General features: G+C 41.4%; 1 protein-coding gene across 6 annotated transcripts in view; it reads left to right on the top strand.

Moving 5' to 3' along the window:
• The window catches only part of DAB2 (DAB adaptor protein 2), a 128,981-nt gene extending 107,079 nt beyond the window's left edge, over nucleotides 1-21,902 (top strand). For 5 of the 6 annotated variants that reach the window (XM_084783767.1, XM_084783768.1, XM_084783769.1 and 2 more), the window contains 13 exons: nucleotides 194-333; nucleotides 1,821-1,919; nucleotides 4,856-4,987; nucleotides 5,511-5,591; nucleotides 6,356-6,385; nucleotides 6,646-6,699; nucleotides 7,108-7,170; nucleotides 11,765-12,418; nucleotides 13,432-13,585; nucleotides 17,600-18,223; nucleotides 18,714-18,823; nucleotides 19,314-19,381; nucleotides 21,098-21,902. In XM_084783767.1, coding sequence (XP_084639893.1) covers nucleotides 194-333; nucleotides 1,821-1,919; nucleotides 4,856-4,987; nucleotides 5,511-5,591; nucleotides 6,356-6,385; nucleotides 6,646-6,699; nucleotides 7,108-7,170; nucleotides 11,765-12,418; nucleotides 13,432-13,585; nucleotides 17,600-18,223; nucleotides 18,714-18,823; nucleotides 19,314-19,376 — 2,204 coding nt within the window. In that variant the 3' untranslated portion in view covers nucleotides 19,377-19,381; nucleotides 21,098-21,902. The remainder of the gene's footprint in view (nucleotides 1-193; nucleotides 334-1,820; nucleotides 1,920-4,855; nucleotides 4,988-5,510; nucleotides 5,592-6,355; nucleotides 6,386-6,645; nucleotides 6,700-7,107; nucleotides 7,171-11,764; nucleotides 12,419-13,431; nucleotides 13,586-17,599; nucleotides 18,224-18,713; nucleotides 18,824-19,313; nucleotides 19,382-21,097) is intronic. The other variant, XM_084783771.1, reaches the window with a different exon arrangement.
• Nucleotides 21,903-26,356: the final 4,454 nt, after the last annotated feature.

Below are 26,356 nucleotides of genomic sequence, written 5' to 3'. Positions count from 1 at the left end.
TCTCAATTCTATATTCAATATTATGGAACAGGATTTTGCTCAAAAGAATGACAGTGAAAATCCCATATCTGCTCAATTGCAATATAATTGAGATTTATGATATTCAATTTGGGGGGATACTGAGCACATACGATCATACCTATGGGTGACTTTTAAATAAAAGCTTTACCCTGCATTTCTTTTTATTTCTTAGGTTCTGAGAAGACAGATGAGTATCTGTTGGCCAGGTTCAAAGGTGATGGTGTGAAATACAAGGCCAAGCTAATTGGTATTGATGATGTTCCTGATGCAAGAGGAGACAAAATGAGCCAGGACTCTATGATGAAACTCAAGGTAAAGAGGGAAAGAAATCATCGTCTGTTTCAACCAAATGCCTAAAGGGGGGAATTCTATTAGTGCCTATCAAGCCATATCTCCGTCATTGGAAATTTTTTTCTATTCACGTAGTGACTGCCAATTCTTTTCAGAGAAGCCATCATTACTCTGCGTCTTTTGAGTCCTGTTCTAGAATTCCTCTTTAGCCGAGGATAGCAAGAGTCTGGATGCCTTCCCTTTTGTTGTTATTGTTGCTTCATTTGGGAGGGGCATTGAGACAGGGTTTCTCTGTGTAGCCTTGGCTGTCCTGGATGGATGCCTTTTCATCTGGGTAAACCAAACACAAAGATGAACAAAGCCCACCTCTAAATTCTCCATCATTAAATGATTTTTAAAAGCTGTGGGCAGTTGTGTAAATATGTCTCCTTCTGCACAGAAGAGGGATTAGAACAATGGTTCGATGGGTAAGATTCTTGCCTTACAAGTGCATAGAGCAGATTTTAAATCTCCATCACCCACAAAAAATGTTGGGTAAGAGTGATAGTCCATCTGCAAACCCAGTACTCCAGAGGCAGGCACAGTATTCCCACGGCAATGGGACTAGACTAAAGAATCAGTGAGCTCATGCTCACATGAGAGACCCTGCCTTAGTGTATAAAGTAGAGAGCAATCAAGAAAGATATTCAGCAGCATCCTCTGGCCTCCGTGCACATGTACAGCTCACACATGTGCATATTCCAAAGTAATGAAAATCTTAAAAGAAGTCATAGAGTGCCCATTGACTGAGAAAGTATGCAAGTAAAATACAGGACTCTAGTTGGAAACTGATAGTCCTTAGCTATGGCCAGCCAGTGTGTTGAATTTGTTACTGTGTGTGTATGCACATGAATGTGGCCAGAGGTTGACGATGAGTGCCTTCCTTAATTGGCTTCTACCTACTTTTTGAGACAGAATATCTCATTGCACCTGGATCTTATGAATTTAGCTAAACTGGCTGGCCAGCAAGGCCCAGAATACTACAATCTCAGCCTCTGTAGCGCTGAGATTACTGGCATAGGCCACAGCATCCAGCTTTTTGTGTGGGTTCTTGGGGGTCAAACTTGAGTCTTCTTGCTTGAATGATAAATACTAACTGAGCCCTCTTCCCAGACCCCTTGTTTCAGAATTTGAAATTTGTGTACTGTGCTATTATGTGGACCTAATTAAGCAATACAAAGTTTAGCTGAGCCATCGTGTGTGTGTGTGTGTGTGTGTGTGTGTGAGAGAGAGAGAGAGAGAGAGAGAGAGAGAGAGAGAGAGAGAGAGAGAGAAAGAATGCATTAAATTTGTGAGCTTACACATGTTACTTATTCTCCATCCTATTACCCTTGACGAAAAGTCCTTAATCTTTTCACAGATACCATCCAAGATGAAAACAAAGCAGTTTGTCTTTTAAAGTTTTTTAATCAGAACTATTATAGGATACTTTAAAATGCATTTCTCTTATTTTTTCCCAATCTCACCAGGGAATGGCAGCAGCTGGTCGGTCTCAGGGACAACATAAGCAAAGGATCTGGGTCAACATCTCCCTGTCTGGCATAAAGATTATTGATGAGAAAACTGGGGTAAGAATTTGTACTTGCTAGCAGTGGTTGCCCACCTGAGTCTGACCATAGTCGATTTCCAGTGAGAAATGTCCTTTTTTTCCTCAACATGGGGAAAAGAATAATATTATGGGTGACTTCTCCCAAATAGACAATACAAAAAGAGGAGTCCAGACATCCTATGTTGAACCTCATTTCCTATAAACGATATGAAGACGCCCCAACCCATGCAGGGGCCACCACTATGGCATGGTATTTATTTCCAACTTCAGACTGAATTAGGTTACTCTTAGTACCTAAAGTACTTCAATGTATCGATCATGTGTGGATTTGGTAGTTAGCTCACAGCCTCTAGAATGGTTTTCATCTCTCTCCTCATCCTTCCCAACCTGCAGGTGTAACTTTCTTGGCTGTCGTGTCGTTTCAGTTTTCTTTTCCTTTCTTTTTTTTTCTTTGTGTTGACGATTGTTCTCACATAAAATCAGTGTTGTTTCTTTATTATTTGTTTACTTTATTCTGACCAGTAACCCAAAGCTATCATATTTCAAGTCTTCTGCGGGACTTTTTTTCTTTTATTTTATAAAACACCATAGGATTCGTTCACTTAAAGTGTCATTTGTAGCTCTGCTACAAAACACTGTTCATAGCAAGACGCTATGATAAGATGTCTATTCATGCCTTCCACGAGGTACCTGTTATCTAATATGCAAAATCTGCCTGCAAGACTAAGGGCCTGGGCACCATGGTAACTGGCCACTCAGCTTGCTGGTCCATAGGTCCTCAGGCATCGTCATCTTTATCATGGCCCTTCAGTTCTTGACAACTTTTAGTCTCAAGTCCTACAGAGAATAGTAGCAGGATTCTCTCATAAGCATTATTTCTTTTCCCTCCAAATATGTTTCTTTTGGCAAGTTAATTTTAATATTCATGTAAAATGATAAATATATATTTACAACATGTATAAGAAACATAATTTTGTTTTACGAAAAGCTTCGTTTGACAAATCGGAGTGTTTTGTAGACTAAAGGTCAGCTGTCAGATTGAACTCTACCATTCAGAAGAATCATAGGACTTATCTTTTCAGTGATCTTAGGCATTTAGAAATAAAATTCAAGACACATTTTGCCACTTACAAATATCTTTGAAGAGATGAGCCATGATTCAGGTTGGAAGGTTCAAGAGAGACAGGGAACATCAGAAGAAGTGACCCAGTAGAGTCTCTGTCACATTTGACTTCTAATGACAAGGTTCTTCTAGGACAGGTTGAAAATGTTTATGGCAGCATTTCATAGCTCTAGGATTTTCTGGATTCAGTTATTTTAATAAAATATAGGATGCTTGTTTGGTTATTTTCTAAGGGCCCTATGGACAATGCACCAACTTAGTTAGGCTGCTCGTTTGAGTGTGCACTTAGTTAGGAAGATAGCCTTGCTTAAGGGTTTGGGGTTTTGTTTGTTGTTTTTTAAATTTTTTATTATGTTTCTTTTTAATGTATACAATTATATTATTACACATGAATAAAATAAACTACATGCAGCAGAAAGAACCATGAGACAATCAGGAATTGTATAAATGTTACATGCATAGTGATTTGGCTATTTGTACTAGGCAAACTTGAAGTAAACATCTTTCCTATCTTGTTAGGTCTAAATTTCTGAATGAATATCAATATCTCATCTCTACTAACTTAAAATATCTATCTTGATCTAAAAACTTTTTGTTTGTTTGTTTGTTTGTTTTTTGAGACCAGGGTCTCTCTGTCTAGCATTAGTTGTCCTGGATTCGCTTAATTGAAAGACTAAACTTTCTGGTCTTCAACCCCATCAGAGATTTGAGAAGAAATAAAACTCAAATACTTGAGTTCACCAAAAGTACAGGTTAGCAGCTTCCAAAATGAAAAAAAAATGACTGAGACAGTTTACTTTCTGAGCAGTCACCCAACACTCTCTATAACACTGGAGCATCATCTTCAGCCTTCTGGCACAATATATCTGACAGACATACATGTGAGGCAGAAACTACTGAAGACTTGCTTACCCTGTCTTGGCAGAGTTTGGCTGTTGACTTTGCCTGCATCTAAACTTGTCTATTTTTAGGCAGAATCCTGTCTGTGGCAGAAATGAGGACATTTTATCCAGTGGCTGGTTTGCCACATTTGAAGCCAGCTCCATAAGAAGGTTCTTTGATTTTGATGCTCATCATCTTCTTTGAGGCAGGCTGGGTGTTGCCAGGAGTTAACTTGTCTTGTCAAATAATCTTTAAAATAATAAAAACATCTTTAAATGCCATATTCTGTAGGTCTCTGAGGCTTTTAAAGACTATATCTAACTAGTTAGCCTTACATAGCTATAGAATTATATCTATTAGACCTAGAATATATATTCTTGTGATAAAATTAGACTAATTTTGACATGACCATTATTTGCATCGATATACAAAATTCAATACCATTGAATTTAAAAATAACCTTATTTGTGAGTAGCAATTAAGGCCTTGGGATGAGGAGCAGATTCAATCGTCTACCTTTTATTCTATCATCCCTCTATATTTCTATATTCCCCTTTCCTTCTTTTCAGCTCCTATCTCCTTACCTATTTACTTTCTTCCTGTTCTTTTATTGCAGGGAACAGCTCTGACTTGGGTATTTGCTCAGTAGGTTGTTCAGTTGGTCAGCTGCTTTCACGATACTGTCTTCTTGTGTTGCCTGAACTGGTCTTGAAGTTGTAGGATAAACTAATGTCCTGCCTGAAACTCCCAAGGACTGTAAAGGCCACATCACGCTCAGTTATCCTTCCTAGCAAAAATAAATTGATCTAGCTTTGCACAAAGGCTAACAGTCTTTTTTCATAGGCTTTACACTCCTTGTGTATATGCCTTACATATGTTTCTGATAGCTATGTAACCAACAAGTACATTCTATATTACTCAGCGCTGTCCTTTTTATGTTCCTTTTTAAGGTAATAGAGCATGAACATCCAGTCAATAAGATCTCCTTCATTGCCCGTGATGTGACAGACAATCGAGCATTTGGTTATGTGTGTGGAGGAGAAGGCCAGCATCAATTTTTTGCCATAAAAACAGGACAACAGGTAAGCTCTAAAACATAGTACTCCTAAGGACTGGTCCTCTATTGAGAATAGAAGTGTTTGTGATTTAACAAGATTTACTAGAAACAATCTGTTAGGCTAACACTGGTTCTTTGGGCCAATCATCATTCAGAGAAATCCAGAGGGCTGAGTCATTTTAAACTGTCACTGATACGCATACGTGTGTAGCAAAAGGATTGTGAGGATAGACTTTATAACAGTGCTACTAGTGAATTTAGAGCTGTATTGAATTATTCCCAGAAACCTTGAAGAAATTCCAGAAATTGTCATGGGACCTCTTGTTTTGTCTGAATACTTGAAAAAGTGCTATGGTGATAACTATGTCCTTAATATTAATGAAACATTTATTAACCCTGTGTCCTTAAGTTATGAAAGTGGAAATTTTCTATAAGCCAGGGAAGCGTTGTAAGTGATCTCAGGTGGAAACAAAAATATTAATGAGAACTGGTTAGGGGCCAGGAAAGAGAATGAGAACAAATGCTGTTAATACTTTCTGCTATTCCAGGCTGAGCCATTAGTCGTCGATCTTAAAGACCTTTTTCAAGTTATCTATAACGTAAAGAAAAAGGAAGAAGAAAAGAAAAAGGCAAGTGCTGCTTGATAGAAGTTCTACTGGACTTAAAACTTTCCTCAGGGCCATGTGTAGAGTTGAATGCCACATCTGAAGAGCTGGACCTTCTCTGCTTCCAAGTATAGAATTGTCTATTGTTCTTAGTAAGCAACGGTGGGATTTTGTGTTAGGAATATCTGATTTTCAGTCTCTGGCTCCTTATAAGATTCATAGTAGTTACAGGACTTGACAAAGCAACTCTCTTAGTTAGGGTTTCTATTGCTGTGAAGAGACACCATGACCATGGCAACTCTTATAAAGGGAAACATTCCACTGGGGCTGGCTCACAGTTTTAGAAGTTTAGTCCATTATGATCATGGTGGGAAGCATGGTAGCAAGCAGGCAGAGATGTACTGGAGAAGAAGCTGAGAATTCTACATCTTGGTTTGCAGACAGCAGCAGGAGACTGTGTCATACTGGCCAGTGTTGAGCATATATGAGACCTCAAACCCATTCCCTAGTGACACACTTCCTCTAAGAAAGCCACACTTCCTAATACTTCCTCTCCCTATGGACCAAACTTTACACATATGAGTTTATGGAGGGCATTCCTATTCAAAGGACCACAGCAACCTAACTTAAATCTCCAAAGTGTTCAAAACCAGTATCTATATTACATGGGGGAGGGGAGCATACAGCAAAATTTACAAGACTTTGTCCCCTTGCCTCTGAATCTGGCTGTATTTGTTTCCTTATCAACTCTCTTACCAAACTCATGGAATCTGCATCTTTCTTTTCAGGTCGAAGAAGCTAACAACAAAGCAGAAGAGGTAATGCTGCCTCTTTAGTTCTTGGGATGAGGGTGATGTGTGGAAGCCATGTTTGCTATCTGCAAGAGCATTTTTGCAAGTCAGGGGAGCCTCCTGACTTGATCCTCTGGGCTAGGGACCAATCTTTTCATGGAAGATAAATAGTTAAATTATTAGAGATCAAGTTGTAACCACTTAATGGGAATAACCAGGCAGGAAAATAAATTTTATAGGAATGCTTCCTCAACTAAGCCTTTTAATATTTGCCTTTTGTTTTTCAGAATGGGACTGAGGCTCTGATGACCCTTGATGATCAAGCCAACAAGCTGAAGCTGGTATGTTTGTGATGTTTTGTGATTTTCATTCATTTGAACATGGGCTTCTATCTCTTGTAGATGTTGCTAATATTAGACCTATATTGAATCCATAGCAAAATTCATTTGGGACACTATTTTTCTATACATCCATTTAATATGTCTGTTAGCCTACAACATAGTCTTTTTAGTAGGTCACTAGATTCTAGTACAGCATTTCTTCTTTAAGGTGTTGACCAGAGCGATACGTGTGGGGGACAAGCCTACACCTCCTGACATTAGTAGCTTAATATCAAACACGTATGAAATCAACTACAATCCAACCATGACATCAATTTCCTACAGTTTAGGACACAAACAATTACAGTGATAGACAAAGTAATTGTATTTAGTGGACACATCTGAATCTAATCCAAATACTTTTTTAAGGGTGTTGACCAGATGGATTTGTTTGGGGACATGTCTACACCTCCTGACCTAAATAGTCCAACAGTAAGTGTTTTGTTTTTAAATTTGCAATGTAATTGAAATAACATCTATAATCCAAATTTACAATTAACCAGAAAGCTTGAGCTTTTCATGGAAACTTGGAATGTCTTGATTTTTCCTCATGAAATAGAAGGGGCTGCTAGAAAAATAATTCAAATCTTAAGTGACCATAGGAACCTACCATTACTAATTGAGATATAGTAGTATAGCATAGAGATTAAATCTGTGTTGCTAGCCAGTCAATGTATTCCTTCTTGGTAATTACTTGGCATCAGAAGAGGGGCTGAATAATAATTCTTGGCATAAGTTTACTTGAAGGAAGTATGCTTGTTAAATGATAAGTCTTAAATTGTCTTAGCTTCTTCAGTTTTCCTTTTCTTTTCTTTTCTTTTTTTTCCAATTTAGCAGCACGAGTTTGACATTCAGTAAGAGTTAACTAAGGTTCATTTCGTGACTAACAGAAGTCTCTTCATTTTAGAAGATTGCTTGTTGTTTTAAAGCATTATTATATAGCAAGCCTTCTCAGTATCAATGAATCTGTGACTTATTCTTCAGATCTATAAAACAAGCCTTGCACAGAAATAGTCGTGCCATTTTGAATGACTTCCATCAGCTCCGGTTACTTATTTCCTAGTTTCTTGATCACCTGCTATTGGCAAGGCATAGCTTCAAGCAAGACATACACTAGTGCTATCGTCAACCATTCTGTCTAGCAGGGAGCGTGTTAGGACCAGTGGGAAAGCCAGTTAAATGGTGCTAATTAGAGTATGTTCACCTACTATGCAAATTCACATAATGCTTCTAGGGAACGGCGTTTCTAGACTTGAACATCAAGGATGAGAAGGCAAAAACCAGACAAGCAGAGAACCAGTACGTGTATAATAACGGGGGACATGTCTGGCTAAGGCAGTCAGGAAATTATTAAGAAAGTCTTTGTGATGTTCAGAAGATCTCAGGGACTGAAGTGAGTCAGAGAGAGATCGGCAAGGTTCTCACTCCCCAGAGTACTGCCGAGAAGGCAGGCAGGCAGGCGGGCAGAGCCTCGCAGCATAAACCCACAAGTCAACTGAAGCCTGGACCATGTATGTTCTTCTCCGTTGCACCTCTGTGGACATCACACTGTGTGGAGACATCTTAAAGTCTTTACAGAGCCTGCAACTGAGGAGTTAGAGCTACTGGGTAGTCTTTCAAATAGTGAGTCCTTTCCTACCCTTTTGTCTGTAGGACTTTTCCTTTTTTTAATACCTTTTTGAAAATTAATTTATTCATATTACATCTCAATTGTTAGCCCATCCCTTGTATCCTCCATTCCTCCCTCCCTCTCATTTTCCCCTTACTCCCCTCCCCTATGTCTGTGACAGACTTTTCTGTCTTTATAACGCTTCCTACTGTTATCAGGGTAAGATTCTTGACATATTAGGTTAGCTGATGTAGTTCTGAGCTCGTTTTGGTTCCTCAACAGTCTTGGCAAGTCTTTATTAGTAGCTCCCTTCTTGAAGAAAATTTCTATCTGTTCAGTCTTCTCCCCAAGTGCCACATTGAAACAGTCATGTCGTGAGAGAAAAGTTGTCAAGACATGGGTGGAACTGCAGAGAAGAAGCAAAAAGGCACTTATTGTTAATTGGCTTTTGTTGGACTTCTGAAGCTCTCTGTCATACAAAATAAAAAAAAAAAAACCAGCAAGGATAATCTTCATGTTTATGTTCATTTTCTTACAAAGTAAAAATGTCTTATTAGTAGAAATTCAAGTTTTAGTTTAAAAATAAGTTAAAACAATAAATTTAATCAAAGTAGATAATAACTGGTAAGTATTTTTTTTAAGGCTAGCAGGGCTAACTATGTGCTGGTTAGATTTTGACAATGTGTTCTTTTACACTGACTCCGTACACAGAGATCACAAAATAGATGTTCCTCTGACTGGTTGAACTAGCAAGCTTCAGATTTTTTTTCCATGCTTACAACTGCTCTGGAAAATGTGAAGTGTGGAAAAAAGAAATATAAATTACTTAGACTCGCAGCCAACCTGAATGCCTATACCCTCTCCCAAATTGATGAACAACCTTTTATGACCTTCAATAATGTGTTGGTATCCTTGAGAATGTCACCTTTTTGTAAAATTACTGCAGTGTTGTGTTTCATGCTGTTTAAGAAATAAAGAAAAAGAGGAAAGAAAGCTACAGTGACACAGAGAAAGGAAAGACATGAGGAAGGGAGAGTAGAAAGGTAGGCGGGGTGTGATCTTTAACTACAGGAAATAATCCAGCATCTCAGAGATTAACCCTGGCATGAAAAGATTAGATTAGAGTCCGAAGATTAAATAGTGTGTGTATACCTCCATGAGATGGCATGGGGTACACACAGGTAAAACTGAAATAGAAATATCAGTAAGAAAAGCATAATGAAAAATCTGAATTTGACCTGAGTCATGGAAGTACGTAGAGCAATAGACAGTAGCTAGGGTAAAATCTAGTGGTGTTCTGCCATGTGGCATTCCAAAAGCTGATCTAAGGAAGCTGACTTTAACACACATAAGGAGTGGCGGGAAGCCAACAATAGGGTTGAGGCCGGAGTTAGTAACCATTTCTGGGAGGCTAGCTACCCAAAGGGTTGCAGATACCAGTTTTTAAATCTTGCCTTTGTGTCTCCCTTTGCTGTTCCGTCCCCTTGGTGAAGCAACTTGGCTCACTTTCCCGGCTGTCTGAAGATGCTCAAGTGCTGGCCGTGTAGTACTGGCACTCCAGACAGTCCAACAAAGCCCTGATGGAACTCTGACCACAAGAGTAGGAGAAGGTCTTCTATCCATCCACTGTGGTCTTTTAGTTAGACTCTTTCGCTTGGAGTGGCGGCAACCCTAAACTGAGGAGAGCCTTATACATTTTGCTCGTAGGGTAACTATTCAGAAGTCTAACGTTGTGGCTCCTGTTTGGTGTCCTACGAACTTCTTCTGAAGTGTTTGGAAGGGAGAACTCTGCCAGCTGTGAACACCCATCTGTGCTAACCCAGAGGTGGCTCATTACAAACAAATAAATACTGAAATCAAGCTTCCGGAATGCGTCTTGTCCCCACCTTTTGATTGCTTAAAGATCCCTTCACTGAGAAGGCTCCTAATTCATTTGTTTGATTAAAAGCTCTTAAATTTAAGTTCTTTCTTGTGATGAGTTCCTTTAATTATAAAAAGAAAACCAATCTTTAAAAAACAACAACAAAAAAAACCAAAAAATGATTTTATATTTTCCAGTAAACAAAGTAAAAAGAGAGAATATGGTTTTGTTGCCTCTTCTACGATCACAAAAGAGAAACAGAATTTTTTTCTTTTCTTTAAAAGGCAGAGACTTTTGAACCTCCTTTGTCCTTATTAATTTGAAAAGTTCAGATTTCTTTTAAGTTGTTCTTGTCCCTGTGATCAAAATAGTACTCCACCCAGTTTAGTGCTAGGTGTCGACTTCAGCTTCCTCTCTGGCTAGACGGTGTTTATTGTTTATCCTCTATGACTGACATAGTTAAGTGCTTAATGCATCAAAGTCAGTCAAAACGGTCTTTCCTAGGGTAATTCATAATTAGTTATAAATTGGAATAAAAACGTCTAACTGATTAAATTGGCAGCTTTGATGCTAATGATTTTTATAAGACAAATGGAGAAACCAATTAACATCTATATTTTTCTCATGTAATAGGGAAGAAATGGAATTAGAACAGTTATGCATTTTGCAAGCTTTGAAGATTACACCGTAAATCCACATTTTTTTTTCTTAGTTACTAGCTGACTTTATGGCTAAGTAGGTAGGGCCACTACGACAACAAAGGAAGTAGAATCTGTACATTGAGGTCGGCATGTGATTGGTTAGAACAATGAGGTCAGCTTGTGATTGGCTAGATGTGATCTGTATTTTGAGTGTCATGTTCAGAAGAACACACACAACAAAAAGTATGTCCAAGAAGGCCTGAGGATGGTAAAGATGAGTGGTCCAACTTGACTAGTGCCTTTAGTAAGATCTTTGTCTGTTAGAAGAGTCAGACCTACAGACTAAGATAAGAAGGGGGATTCTAGGGTAGACTACCACCCTAGCGTATCTGAAGCCCTGGGTGCTGTCTCCAGCACCATACACATACACACACGGTGCATATGAGTCTTAACCAATGAATGTGCTCATTGGAGAGGCAATGCCAGAGACTTCTAGAAGTACAACCTAAAGGACTGTGAACTGTCCGTTTCTCCGGTAGGAAGCTGAACCAGATTTGTGAAGTCAGTTCATAAGTCCAAACAGTGTACTCAGATAATCATTTAGAGTCAGTTTTAATTCAAAGGTATCAGTTAACCAATGCAGATAATGAACCCAGCCCACTTAAACATATGAACTAATGAGAACATCAATTTAACAGGATTACACCAAAGGCAGAGCAGACCCCATGGAAATTTACAGCTCATAAATTCACAGCTAGTAAATACTCAGGGAGTTCATAGGAGATGGTAATAGTCCCAAATTCTAATAGGAATCCTGGTAATCCTTGTCATTTTGATGTAGTTTTCTCATTTGAGGTTATAACATGGACTAACACTTTCTCTCTCTTTCTCTCTTTTTTCCCCCAAATGTGCTAGGAAAGCAAAGATATCCTGTTAGTGGATCTAAACTCTGAAATCGACACCAATCAGAACTCTTTAAGAGAAAATCCATTCTTAAAAAATGGCGTCACCTCCTGTTCTCTCCCTCGACCAAAGCCTCAGGCATCCTTCTTGCCTGAGAACGCCTTTTCTGCCAATCTCAACTTCTTTCCCACCCCTAATCCTGACCCTTTCCGTGATGATCCTTTTGCACAGCCAGACCAATCGGCACCCTCTTCGTTTGATTCTCTCACATCTCCAGATCAGAAGAAAGCGAATCTGAGTAGCTTGTCTACTCCTCTGAGTAAAGGGCCCCTGAACGGTGGTACTGATTACTTTGGCCAACAATTTGACCAGATCTCTAACCGGACTGGCAAACAGGAAGCTCAGGCAGACCCGTGGCCCAATCCAAGTTCGCAAACCCAGCAAGCAGTGAGAACTCAAAATGGGGTATCTGAAAGAGAACAGAACGGCTTCCATATCAAATCTTCCCCGAACCCTTTTGTGGGAGGCCCTCCCAAAGGACTATCGGTACCGAATGGCGTCAAGCAGGACTTGGAAAGCTCTGTCCAGTCCTCAACGCATGACTCCATAGCCATTATCCCACCTCCACAAAGTACCAAACCAGGAAGAGGCAGAAGAACTGCTAAGGTGAATGGTCTTTTGCACATATCCATTAGCAGAGTGCATGCTCGGTACCAAAGGGTGGTGTGATGCAAGCTCGCTTCCTTGCCGCTTTAAAAAAAAAAAGTTTCCTGTGTGGCTGTAAATAGAAGGTGGGATAAGGCTCATCGATCCTCCAGGAATATGCCCTCCTCCTCCCAGGCAACATTTTCCCTAAGCTTCTCAGCTGTGCTCGTCACATCTGCTTTCCATTTGCATGTCTTGTCACTTAATACTAAACTAAACACGAGTTGTTGTTTTTTTTCTCCATTGTTAATGCTGCTATGCTTCTGTACCTCTGGTAAGTCTGATTGTCATGTTCCGGGATGGGCGGGTGAGAGTCCTTGTGATTCCCTGGGAACCTGTCCCCACACTAACACATGTCCTGCACACCCGTCATCGCTGATGTCCATGGTGGTGGTATAAAATTCTCAAGTCTGTCTCCTCTTTTAAACGTAAATGTTGATTTAATAACCCATTGACGTAAAAACTTACCCGACTACTATTACCAACTTCATTCAAAAGTGACTCCAAGTGCAGCATCTGTAGGAGATTTTTAAAAGCTCTCATAGAAATGTGCAGATTCACCTAACAATGAAAGTGGTATTGTCTCCATGGAATTGGATTCAGATCTCATGGAGTGACTGAAATTACTGAGGATGCTTCTGTTACCCTTTCTTTCCCAGCTTCATGGTTTAGCCAATAAGGAGACCAGACTGACACAAAAAGATAAAATGAAAAGAAAAGAAAAAAGATTTTCTTTTGCAAATCTAAGGTGGTACCCATTAGTCTGTCCACTGCAGCCATCGCGTCTTCTATTCCCCATCCCAATGCCACCCCACACTTCACCTTTTGTCTTTTGTTTACTTTGGTAGAATTAATCATTTGCCAATAGTAATAGAACATTTTCTTTAGTTTTGGGGTAAAGAGTAGGAGACAGATGGAAGCTGCATTTGCCTCCTTGCTAAGTAACCGTTCTCCGTCCTTCCCCACCTTGTCAGTCTTCAGCAAATGACTTGCTTGCATCAGACATCTTTGCCTCAGAACCTCCAGGTCAGACATCTCCCACAGGACCACCTGCAGCCCCACAGACCAACCCTTTGGATCTCTTCAAAACAAGTGCCCCTGCCCCAGTGGGGACCCTTGCAGGTCTAGGTAAGTTCCTAGAGTTGAGAGTAAGTGTGACTCTACTACTGTCATTCCTAGTGATGGCACAGGAGGAAGACACTCTCTATGTTGGTGGACATAAGATGGGAGACCTCAAGCAACACTGCTCTCACCTTTACTCCTGCACAGACCACACTCCTCTGACATCAGCCTTGTAACTGAAATTCTGCTCTCTGACCCGCCGCATAGCAAGATGTCCATTTTCAGTACTGTATGTCCCTAAACAGCTGGCAAAGACTTTCAGAAGACAGTTGTAAAGGACGGTGAAAAAGAGATGAGTCGAGAGAGCCTTGTGTGCTGTCTGCATAGTAAAAGTAGGAGTCTGCATGCTTTGCATGCTGTTTGCCAAGATAGATGGGGGTCTAGATCCTCTCAGACCTGCTCATGAATGCCGAGGTGGGTGTAGGTTACGCCTGAAGCAAGGCTAAGTCATAAAGGGAGGTCTAACTTCTGGCCTCTCTTGTCTCTAGGTCTGAGTAGGCAGGGAATGGGCACATATCCTGATTTGGTTTTGAATACTTGCCCCTTAGCAATTCATAATAAATAATTTTTCTAGAAAAGCGTCTGAGTAGAGCTAAAAGGTAAATACTTTAAAAATTAAATTAAAATAAAGCTAGAAGGAACGTATTAGACAAAGGGATGTGCTGGTGTTAAAATGTGTTTCTTGCTTGCCGCATCCACTGAGCCTCTGCTGCAGGATGACAGTGAAGGGACGTTGACTGAGGGATGGTCCTCTTCCTCTTCCTCCACGGTCTCTTGTTCTTCTCAGGCTCCGTAGTTCAGTTTTCAGAAACGCCAACAATAGTCTTTGCTCTCCTGCTGGGGAGTCTCTGTGTTTGCTTGCCTCTTGGCACCTGTACAAACTCATAGAGTCTGGCTTGGGAGGTCTGGGACCACAGATCAAGAAGGACTCTCGGGCCCTCTGGTAAGAGTTGAATGGACAGCACGGCTTTCCTTACACTCTACAGAATCAGTCACCAAGATAGTTTTCCTTCCTTTATTTCCTTTGTTCTCTCCTTTGCTGTCTCTCTGCAAAGGAGAGTACTTTGTTTCTGCCACCATAAGTCTGTCTAAACATGACCGGAGTAGGGATACGAAAAATGTTACACTACTGAGAATGAAAGTGACAAGCCAGTAGAGTCTGGGTTTCTTATGGATGCTATAGCACCAAGTGACTCTCTTTAAATGCATTGTGTCTTTGGGAGAGCATTGCTTTATCCCGCCTGTACACACAGTGAAGCATCTGGTGTCTTCCCTTCCCAGAAAGGCAGAGAACTTGCATTCAGGGCCAGTGACTAGATCATATCCTGGGGCTCCATCATCTAATATGAATGCCTTGAAGAATTCTTACAGCCAATATTTAACAAGTCAGCCTGAAGATACAGCTGGACCCTATAACTGTTAATTTATTCAGACGAAGTGAAGCTTTTTGGCGAGGTGCCCCTGTTGAGGCCTTGGGGTGTACAACTGCAGAATACTGATGATTCTTCCAAGTTTGGACATGGAACTCAAACTGAGCCCCACAGTGTAGCCCCTGTCCATTGGCAGGGATCCTCAGCCAAAGCATGGAAGGGTGTAGATCTGGCTTCCGCTGGACCCAGCTGGGGGACTGTCTCCTCTAGAGATCTGGGGGGTGGGGAGAAGGCGTGACAGGAAGCTGAGCCCCTGGCTCTGACTTGTACCCTGTGTTTTGATCTAGCTTTAGAAGGTAGTAAAATTAATGCTTTACTCCCATACTCTTTTTCCTCCGTCCTTGCCCCTACTTTCCCCAGCTGGGCCATAAATGTCTTAGAAATATAATGAGGAAAGGCTGGGAGGAGGGAATGAAGGCTGGCACAAAATGCAGATTTGGCAAGCCTTTACTTCCTGACAAATGTAATATTTCCTTTTATGGAAAATGGCACTCCTCTCAATATTACCTATGGCTATAGTTAAGCAGAAAGACAAGTAGATCAGAATGAAGGATGAACAGTGGGTACATCCCTTCTTCTTCTTCTTCTTCTTCTTCTTCTTCTTCTTCTTCTTCTTCTTCTTCTTCTTCTTCATCTTCTTCTTTGACAGGGTTTCTCTGTGTAGCCATGGCTGTCCAAGAACTCACTCTGTAGACCAGACTGGCCTTGAACTCCCAGAAATCCAATTGTTTCTGCCTCCCAATTTCTGGCATGCACCACCACTGCCTGGCTTGCTTATTTATTTATGCCCATCTAAATGGTTGAAATTTTTAGTAAATGATCCTTTCATTCACAATGTTAATTTGTTTTGAAACAGTTGTCAATAGCTTTGTTCAAACTAAACCCACTTTTAAGACTTATATTATAAAATCTAAGAGAATCCATGTCTTAGTTTTTATGACTGTACTCCAAAATGCCAATAAGTCCTGGATCTTTGTGTCTTTGAAGTTGGTGTGTGAATTAGCTTACCGTTGCGCAAGTAGTAACTTTTTGTGCCTTGCTGAGGAGAGGTCAAAATGAAAGAATAAAGCGCTGGGTCATGGCCAAGGTGCATTTTGTCCCTATAAGCATGGACTGTGATTCTGCTCTTGATTCAGTTCCGTCATTGACAAATAGGCATGCTGGTCAAGTAAGGTACCCATTTTATGTGAGTGGAACAAATGCTTTCTGGCCAGATGCCAGCATTGATGAGCCAGCACTGATGATAATAAAATCATCAATGCCAAAAAATAAAGAGAGATATCCCTGTGTTGGCCTCATCTGAACCCCACTTTAAAGTCCTTCTCATCCTGGAAGAAAAGCAAACCAACAGCAACCAACCTTTCCTATTCTAAGTTTGGAGCCTTTTCCTGATTGAATGAGCTAAAATGGGTGATGAAAGGATTCTGTGTTCTGACCCTCAGAACTAGTAGGTTTCAAGAGCAAAACAGCAGCATCCATGGATAAGGGTGAGGCAGGACTTGGGTTTCGCAGGATGGTTTGTGCTTTTGGTCTTGCTCAGTGGTGATGTTTTACTGCTTCGTTAATGCACTTAGGAAGAGAGAACAGAGAATGTCTAAGGAACAGAGGATGGGGAGGGCTGGGTTCTCCTGGGGTAACTCACCCTGAAGAATATGGCAAGGAGGCAGGCCCTGGTGATAATCTTCCCCGACTCAGGCCACAGTTACCCAGGAAGGGGTTCTGCTTTCTGTTGTTTTATCTCCATCACCTTTCTTGTAACTGCTCTGCCCAAATTTCTGGCAAACTTTAATGAGTGACACATGGCAGGAAGCTCTTTTATTGGAAGCAGCCTTACCAGGGTAATAGCCTTTCCTCCAATTTTTACATGTAAAAATCTAAACCTATGTTGGCCTCAGCTAAATTTTATCTTCCCTTTATATAACTGTATCAACTTTGGCAGCATTAAAAGGCAGGGGGACTTTGAAAGAGGAGAGATGCTTTTTGAGGCTTTATGCTCATTCATGGTAGCTGGATTCCATAAGTCCTCAGCAGGAGCCAGCTATTAAATGCAAACTGGATTCTCGTAATTAATTAACTTTTGTGGATTATCTTATCTAACTACTTAATAATTGTTGTGATTTGCATATTTAAGTCTGTCCACTTGACAAATCAGCTCTTGCTATTGGCAAATTGCACTCAGGGTACATCAATTCATGTTTGATGAGCATTCATTTATTCATGATTAGGAACTTATGGAGTATCTTATTCTTCTAATGAGGTCACTAAAAAAGTATCGTAGAAAGACTATTCAACAAGCATTTGAAGGCTAGCTAAACAGTGTTGATGCGTTCATTTCTGGAGGCCATTATTTTTGAATTAGCTTCAAAGCTTCATAAAGTATTTTGCCTTGGGAATACTCTAGAAATACACCTAGAAAGCCATGCTTTTTTCAAGAATCCTTGCCAAAGGGATGAATACAGCCAAAGTCTGTTATATAGATGTTTGAAAATGTCACCATTAAATATATTATTCATAAAATTCATACAAATAAAAATAAAAGATTCTTCTTCAGGCTTGTCTCTTGATAACGCCTTTATCCCTCTTCCTTCAGGTGGTGTTCCAGTGACACCTCCCCAGGCAGGACCTTGGACACCTGTTGTCTTTAGTCCTCCTACAGCTGTGGTCCCAGGAGCCATAATAAGTGGCCAGCCTTCAGGTTTTGGTCAGCCAGTCGTTTTTGGTACAACCCCAGCAGTTCAAGTTTGGAATCAGCCTTCATCATTTGCAACCCCAGCTTCCTCTCCAGCCCCTGCAGTTTGGTGTCCCACCCCATCTGTGGCCCCCAACGCGTGGTCCACCACAAGCCCTCTGGGGAATCCTTTTCAAAGTAACATCTTTCCACCTCCTTCCATGTCCACTCAGTCCTCTCCTATGATGTCCTCTTTGGCTACACCTCCTCAACCACCTCCCAGGAATGGCCCACTAAAGGACATCCCCAGTGATGCTTTCACTGGCTTAGATCCTCTTGGGGACAAAGAAGTCAAGGAAGTGAAGGAGATGTTTAAGGACTTCCAGCTGCGGCAGCCACCTGTCCTACCCACGAGGAAGGGAGAGACGCCTCCCGCTGGGACTTCAAGTGCCTTCTCCAGCTACTTCAACAGTAAAGTTGGCATTCCTCAGGAGCATGTAGACCATGATGATTTCGATGCCAATCAACTGCTGAGCAAGATTAATGGTGAGTTTGCTCAATTATCTGCCAACTAATGTTTTAACTGTCATACAGTCCCATGGGGCGCTCAGAGGAACCTTCTATGTCCAGGAATAATCTATCTCCTGTTTCTTCTGGTATTCAAGCCTTTGGGAGTAACCTAACCATTTACCTCAGCCAATCCCAAGGACTGGCCCGATGCTGCCCTCTAGTGATAGTTCTTAAGAGGGCCACCAAGAGCTAGAAATGTGATGGATTGTGTGTGACATTTGGAGAGCTAATGACAATCTAGCCCACATTCCATGGCTACAAGCAAGCACTTCTGAGTGTCTTCCATTTCAGATTTTATGTGAATATATATATATATTCTGTGATGGATGGATAGAGTCCTGGTATATGTGGTGATTTTTATTTCACAGCTGTAAAGAATTAAGTTTCAAAGCTAAGCCAGCCAGGAAACATGTGATCTGTGTAAGCAAAGCCTGTGTACTAACTACTTGGGTTCTTTGCTTTGCAGAACCACCAAAGCCAGCTCCCAGGCAAGGTGCCCCCTTGGGTACCAAGTCTGCTGATAGTTCCCTCGAGAACCCTTTCTCTAAAGGATGCTTCAGCTCACCACAGCCTTCCGTGAGTATCAAACCCTAGCAACACATGCCACACATCCCTGTCGCTTCCGCAGTCTACCTCCCTTATGCAGTAACTCTGATGAGAATGCCCATTTTCCTATGATGTGTTCTCAGGAAACTTCACAGCATAAACATCCAATCAAGCTGGGGGATGGCTTGTGTTTCACAACCATTATTACCCCCTGAACTTGAGGAGTAAGACCATCAAAAGCCTCCTTTGTATTTCACTTAGTCTGCCTTATGAGAACATGATGGGAGATGCTGAATCAAGATATTCTCTTTAAAACCTTTGAAGATTAAAATTCTAAATCTCCCATCAACAGCTGTATAGTTCATCAAAAACAATTCTTCCAAGTTGAGGGGGAGGAAGGCAATTCTCCTGAGCCTTGACTTTGAATGAACAGTGTACAATGTCTGATTGGAAGCTGAGGTTCCATTGTGTGTCATTCTGATAGCTATAATAGTGTTGTTGTGTTGGCTTCATCTCTCAGGTGGTTTCTCAGCCTGCATCTTCTGATGCCTACAGGAGCCCTTTCGGAAATCCTTTCGCCTAGCTTCTGTAAGTGGAAGAACCTATTAACACTGTCTTGCAGTGGGTGGATGGCGAGAAAGGGAGATGTAGAGGGCAAAGGGTGAGATTTTATTTTCAGAATTGGAAAGAGGCTAAGTATGAGATTTAACTAAGTAATTTAAGAGTAACAGATATGGAAATCAATACTCTGACAATTTAATAACAATGAAGCTGAGCATTTAGAAATATAATTTTACAAACAATATTCTAGCTAGGAGATATACATTTCTATTTTGTGTTTTTGATACTTCAGTTCTATATAAAAATAAATTCAATAGAACATATATTTTTAATCTTTAAGATTTTTTTGTTTATTTGTTTTTCCACTTTTACAGCAAGGTTTCATGTGTTTCTGGTTGGCCTGAAACTGTCTGTAGTGGACAATGACCTTGTTCTGATCCTCTGGCCTCCACCTTCTAAGTGTCAGATGACAGGCATGCACCACTAAAGCCAGGTTTCTGAAGTCCTGGAGATTAAACCCAGGGCTTCATGAATGGAGCCCTCTCCCAGCTCCATTCCCAGACCTGCTTAAACAACAACAAAAAGATTCCTGTTAAAGGGGAAGTGTCCATAGATACTCACCTAAGCAGATGACAATACACTTCTCTGCCATCTTCAAGGGTGTCTCAAGTTGGTCTCTGTGGTGGGATGTGCTAACTCTCATTCCAGTGACAGCTGTAAATGTGACCTTGAGAAGCAGTAAAAGTTCAAAATGAGTCAAAGGCTTGGCCGCTCCACCTCTGGTGGAGTCAGCTTTTTCTAGGAAAGCTGAATCTCTGTCAGAATGTCAAGTAATATGTTCTTTTCAACAATAATATGACACCAATTGTGTTCTAGTTAGAGAAGGCATAGCTGGAAGGGATAGAAAAGTAAAAGAAGAGAAATGATTCCAAACCCATTTTATTCCAATATTCCCTCATCCAAGCATGGCTAGTCTCTGTCTTGATTCATCTATAGTAGATAAATTCCTCACATAAGTACATTATAAGATTTATTTCCCATTACACATGGAGAATGCATTTCAAAATTCCCTGAGGATTTCTGAAACCAAGAATTAAAACTTAGTACCAACCAGCTTTTTTTCCCCTTAGACAGAAATTCCTGAAATGTCATTGCTAAGTTAAACACAGAGGTTAGCAGCCAAAACTAATAACAATAACCTGTAAAATCAATAGATTGGGTGGCCGGTTATTTACTTATCACATTGCTGCAGCAACGTGCAGCAACTCGAAGAGATGGGCTCACATTCCAAGCCCATCATGGTGCAGAGACCCATGGCACACACCAGCTTGTGGCACTGCTTCCTCAGTCAGTTATGAGTTACGAGTGCTGCTCAGCTGGCTGTCTCCTTTTTAGCTAATTTGGGATCCCATCCCAAGGCTTCCCATCCCATATCCAGGGTGGGTTACCCTGATGCAGATGATTCCTTAAAGATACAGATGTGTTTAGTACAGAGCCTTGCCCTGTAGGTCACACTGACTTGGTTTTATCATATAGTTTTGGCCAGCTTGGAGCTCATTCTTCTCTTTCCTCGGCTTTCTGAATGTTTAGGTCACCAGCGCGCGCTACCACATCTGGTGTAGGTTCGATCGTCACATCAGCCCTACATTATACCATCACTAGCATTTGAAAATAGTGCTTTAATATGTAAAGCACTGATACTCAACCCAAATCTTCTAACCATTCTCCTTCTTGTTTCCCTAGGAAGTTGCAATGCTGACTGTCCAGATGAACAACAGACTGGCTTTAGTCAAGGACAAAGCTGATAGCCAGCAACATGCTGACCTCCGTCCTTGCTCCAGCCTTGACGTATTAGCTGTTGCCTTACTTGTCTTTGCCTCTTGTACTTGTAAAATGCCTTTCACTTTCTGTCTAGGCTAAACTGAAACTATGGCTTTACGTAAATTAAGCTCCTCAACTCTCTAGCTCAAATATAAATGAAGTAGCTTCCCTATCAAATCCTTGTCTGCTGTGCCCCTAGAATCTTCTGGAATACTCTCCCTTCTACCCTCCAGCAGGGAGGTGCAGTCACTTTAACCCTGCATATCACACTGCCTTGAGTCAATGTCCAAATCCTCATAGCTCAACGTTGTCTGGGGTTCCTGGTGTACAGCATAAACATTAGTATTCTGTTAATAAGAGAGCAAGGCACCTTGCTTCCCAGCCCCACTCAGAAAAAAAAATGAGTAAAATGAAAGCAAGACTGACTTTTCACATACACACAAGGGCCATTTCAAAATGATCATTTCTCAGCTGATGGCATCATTTACCAGTCCTGCACCGAGAGGTGCCTACACTTGACTTGAAGAGGAGAAAATTCTAACTCAAAACATGAGACACTATTCAAAGCTAATATAAAACAATTTCTCCCTGGGACCTCAAATTGTTTTCATTGCAGACATTATGCAGCTGTTTGACCCTAGTGACCTTATCGCCTGATTTTTCCTTGAAAATCCTAATTTTATTTCATGTGATTTTTTTCTCAATAAAGATGATTATTTGTGCATTACTGAAAATGGTATGATTTCTCTTCATTCTGATGATCCCAGGACTTAGGCTAGTCCATTTTTAATCTCCTGCTGGCTATTGTAAATGAGAGGAAAACATTGTTTATCTCTCTCTCTCATTCTCTTTCAGTCCTTTTTGCTGCTGGGTTAGTGTAAATAAAACCTCCCTTGTACCAGGAACAGAGTTTCATGGGAGCAAGAAGCATTAAATGATTCACAGATCTGAAGTGCTAACACCTCCTCCAGTCACTGTTAGTCCAGCGGCCAGACGCCGGAAGGTGCGCCATCTTCATCTTCCCTATGAATGGGAGGGCTATTCTTGTACACTGAAGTTCCGTAGAGTAGTTTAACACAAGAGGATCAGAACTTGGCGCAGCAATGAAAGACTACGTTCTGAAAGCTAAATGTGACTGTGCCAAAAACACTGGGCCCTTACCAGAGGTCATGCTAGCTCTTTATCAAGTAACTGGAAAGCTTTCTTGAAGCCACAATCACAGTTATTAAGGCAGTAATATATGAGAATGAGGGCAAATGTCCGGGGTTATCATTGAAAGTCGGCCGGCGATGTTTTCCTCAGAACCTTGGACACCTATGAAGTACATTTTCATTTCCAATCTTTTGTTGACTCATGCTGAGGTTTTGTTGTTGTTGTTGTTTTAAATGTTCTCTCTTGACCCTTGATGCTCAGGTTCTTGTGGGTGTTGGTACAATCTTACCTTTCACTGGAAGGGAATGACTGCTCGGGTTTTAAACAAGAAGCTGTCCTGGGAGCCTCTATTGATTATTAGTCCAAGCTGAAGTCCTGTGGGTTTCTGTTTAATGCTGGTAGTTAATATCTATGACATCTGTTTTTTTTTTCCTGTCTGACTTCCTACTCAGTCATTGTAAACACAGACTCGAACTCACACTTTAAAATTCCAAGTACCTAAAGATGTGCTAAGATGGAGGTAGCCATCTCTAGATAGTTGAATTTTTGAAAATTATGATCAGCCACACAACCGTTTTGTACGTGTTTGTCTTCCTGCACACTTTTCTGTATGCGAATAAAGCTATGAATTTACTCACTCAATAAACAGCAATGACAAAAATCTTCCTGTCACTGTTAGCTTATTCTATATTTAACCCCTAAGCACACCAGTTAGAAGGTGAGAAGCTGCCAGTTACCCACATTGTGGGTTGTCACAACGATAAGAGAAAGTAGAAATCTGTGATGTAGACACACGAGTAAACGATCCAGTCTCTTTCAATGCCATCCTCTCCCACACTGACACGCGTTCCCGTCCCGTGCATTTAATGGAGTTGGTTGGCATGCTCCACACATGATGTCCACTGCACTGTATTTGTCCAGGCCTTTTGTTCTTTGCTTCTCTGTTACCCAGCCATCTCTGGCCACAGCAAGCCACACGTGTAGGGTTATAGCCTGGGTGGCTGCTAGCCATGTAGAAGACCTGCAGTGTCAGTGATCAGCTGAAGACACTCTTACTAAGGGCGCCCCGGTTCACCTTCAAGGCTCTCATCTCCACAAAGGCCTGGAGCAAATCCTAAGGCAGGTTCTGGGAAATACAACCCTGAAGAGTGGGACACTGGGAAGGAACCATCTTTTGGTACCTACTATTATGGGATGTTTGGTTCTTAGGCCTTCCCCCCCCCCCCCCCCCCCGCACACACACACACACACATCCTTAACTGAAAACAGTTGGTATCTTTCTGACAACAGTGAGGTAGAATGTGGAGAAAGAGGTAGGGGGGGTGGGAGCTGAAGGCTGCTGGCAAGGACACACTGCACAGGTGATGTGGTGTACATGGATGTCCTGCTGTGTGTTGAGTTATCTGAACCCGTACTCTTTTCGTGTGGCTTGATAAGTAAGCACATGCTGGGGGGTTAAGTGTTGCTCCTGTACAAGAAGACACTCATTCAATGCAATAAGAACCACTGTCGGACAAAACGGGATGCGCACTCTATCCGTACACTCTTTAGTAGACGTGGTGTTTAGGCCTATCTGAAGAGTCTGATATTTTGTAGGAACCCAAGAGCTTCATTTAAGCATCAAATGTGTCTAAGCAAAGAGTTGAGTATTAACAGACAGAAAAACCTAAGAGTTCTTACATAAAGTTGCCACAAAGAGAATCTGCTGATTTTTTTTTTTAATGATAACTTCTCATTGGGGAAATGCTATACTAGTTATGAAAAATAGCTCCTTTCTGCTGGTCCATAATTCAGTGAGGTGAATCTGTAGCCATTACAGCTCATATGACATTGACAACCAGGTTTTTAAATGGCTGCAGTTGCTCTATCGGCTTAGGAAGTTTTTCTTTTCCTTTTTACCCCCAAGACAGAGTTTCTCTGTGCAGTCTTGGGTAGCCTGGACTTACTTTGTAGACCAGCCTGGCCTCGAACTCACAGAGATTCACCTGCCTCTGCCTCCCTGAGTGCTGAGATTAAAGGCGTGTGCCACAGTGCCCAGTTTAGGGAATTTTTCTAATGGCTATTTTGTGGCAAAACATGTAGTGGGGACTCTTCTCCCACAATGTCAGACTCTTCATCAAACCAAGCAGCAGTGCTCTGTCCTCCTGTGCTGAGAGCAAGGCAGGAAGGGACTGGACATGGCTAACTCAGGAATGTGGTTGACCTGGAATTACCTGATGAGTGAGGACTCTGACCTCCATGCTTGGAATTGGTTCAAAACAAAGTCCTCTACTGAAAGATGGGAATTGCCCACGAATTCCCCGGTAAATATTTAAGCCTACCGCCATTTAAAGAGATTGCTTAACAACAAAGCACCCAATGCTTTCTGGGAAATGGCATGTTTTTAACTAATTCTTTTCTCCTAAAAATAACTAGAAGGTTTGTTCCAAGTTTATATGACACACGTGGATGTGAACAAAGCTACATACCCGCGGTAGATCTTTTAACATGTTCTCATTACATTGATGCTGATGGACCAAGGCCAGTCACTTGTCATCTTACTTCATGAGTACCCCAGCCTGTTTGCCCTTGCTTTGCTGGAGTAATATGCCTAATTACAAAGTACTACCTTAGCCTGAGGTCATTAGGCTGGTGTCTACAGAATACACAAAGTGGGCTTCTCAGTAACCTAAGAAGGTTGTAATAGTTAAAGGGACCCAATAAGTAAACAGAACACAAGTTATAAAATTCTTCATGACTGTTTTCCTTGTGGTGATGTTTGTGTAACTTTGTAACAGACTTCTTTTTAGTCATTCATATTTACAGGGGTTGGCTTCAGTTATTATTCTATATTGTTGTTGCTGTTTTAGGTTTGATTTTGTTGTTTTGTTTTGTTTTGTTTTGTTTTGAGACAGGGTCTCTCTGTGTTAGCCTTGGATATCCTAGACTCACTGTGTAGACCAGCTTGGCCTCAAACTCACAGCGATCCACCTGCCTCTGCCTCCCCAGTGCTAGGATTAAAGGCATGCACCACCACACCTGGCTGTTGTTACTGTTTTAAAGAGAGGAGCAGAGCAAAGGGTGACCCAGCTGGGCTGGAGTGGAGTCACAGATAAGCTTAGAATATGCCTAAGTACCCCGGCCCCTTATATTTACTGAACACCACAGAAATTTCCATTTACAGTCAGGGAAAATGAGAGTGTTAGACACAGGAGCTGATAGGGAAGGGAAGGAAGAGAACAGAAGAGTTGACATGCCATCTGCCTCCTGCCTGCTTCCGTCACAGAACCAAGAGACTGGTTTGGGACATAAATGTTAGGAAATGACCAAGCTAGAAGCTGGAGAGGATATCTGTTTTTGATAAAAGGATAAAAACCCTGGGATCTGGGCGTCAGTTCATGGCCTGCATTGGGAATGAACAGGCTACAGGAATGGAAAGACTTAGAGAAGGTAGGAGTAGCTTGACCTCAGGACCAGGATTATCAAGCAGGAAAGTAATTCACACATGCATACACACACACACACACACACACACACACACACACACACACACACACAGAGTGTATGTGCATAGTCAATTTGCCACTTCTAGGAATCTACATGTAAAATAAGAACCTTTAAAATGAGAAGCAGGTTCTGGTAGTGGGGGTTCAACGTGCCACACTCCGAAAAGCCTTCATCTGAAGGTTGACCTAGTCTTAAGAATGGATGTTTTAAGAGAAAATAAAGTAAGCAGTGGGAAGAGAGATCAGCTCACTGAAGTGTGCACATCTGTGTGATGCTCAGGGAAGAGGAGCTGGCGGCAGCACAGCTGAATGCAGTTCTTGATCACCACACTTGAGGGACGTTAATATCCAAAATGTAGCTCTGTGGCTCTCTAGTCATTCTGTCATCTGCTAATGTCATTCACAGGTGTGTTACATTTGTCAGGTACTGAGAACGGCAGTGCACAGGCACACATGTAAGACTTGAACTTGATGGTGACCTCAGGTCCTCTCGCCCCAGGGCATGTGCTGCAAAGATTCCGTGGTGGTCCAGAGCAGCTCAAGG

This window comes from Acomys minous, assembly GCF_964271855.1.
Source record: "Acomys minous genome assembly, chromosome: 5".
NCBI classification, from domain to species: Eukaryota; Metazoa; Chordata; class Mammalia; order Rodentia; family Muridae; genus Acomys; species Acomys minous.
Note: the sequence above shows the minus strand (reverse complement) of the source record. Positions and strands in the feature narration are given on the sequence as shown.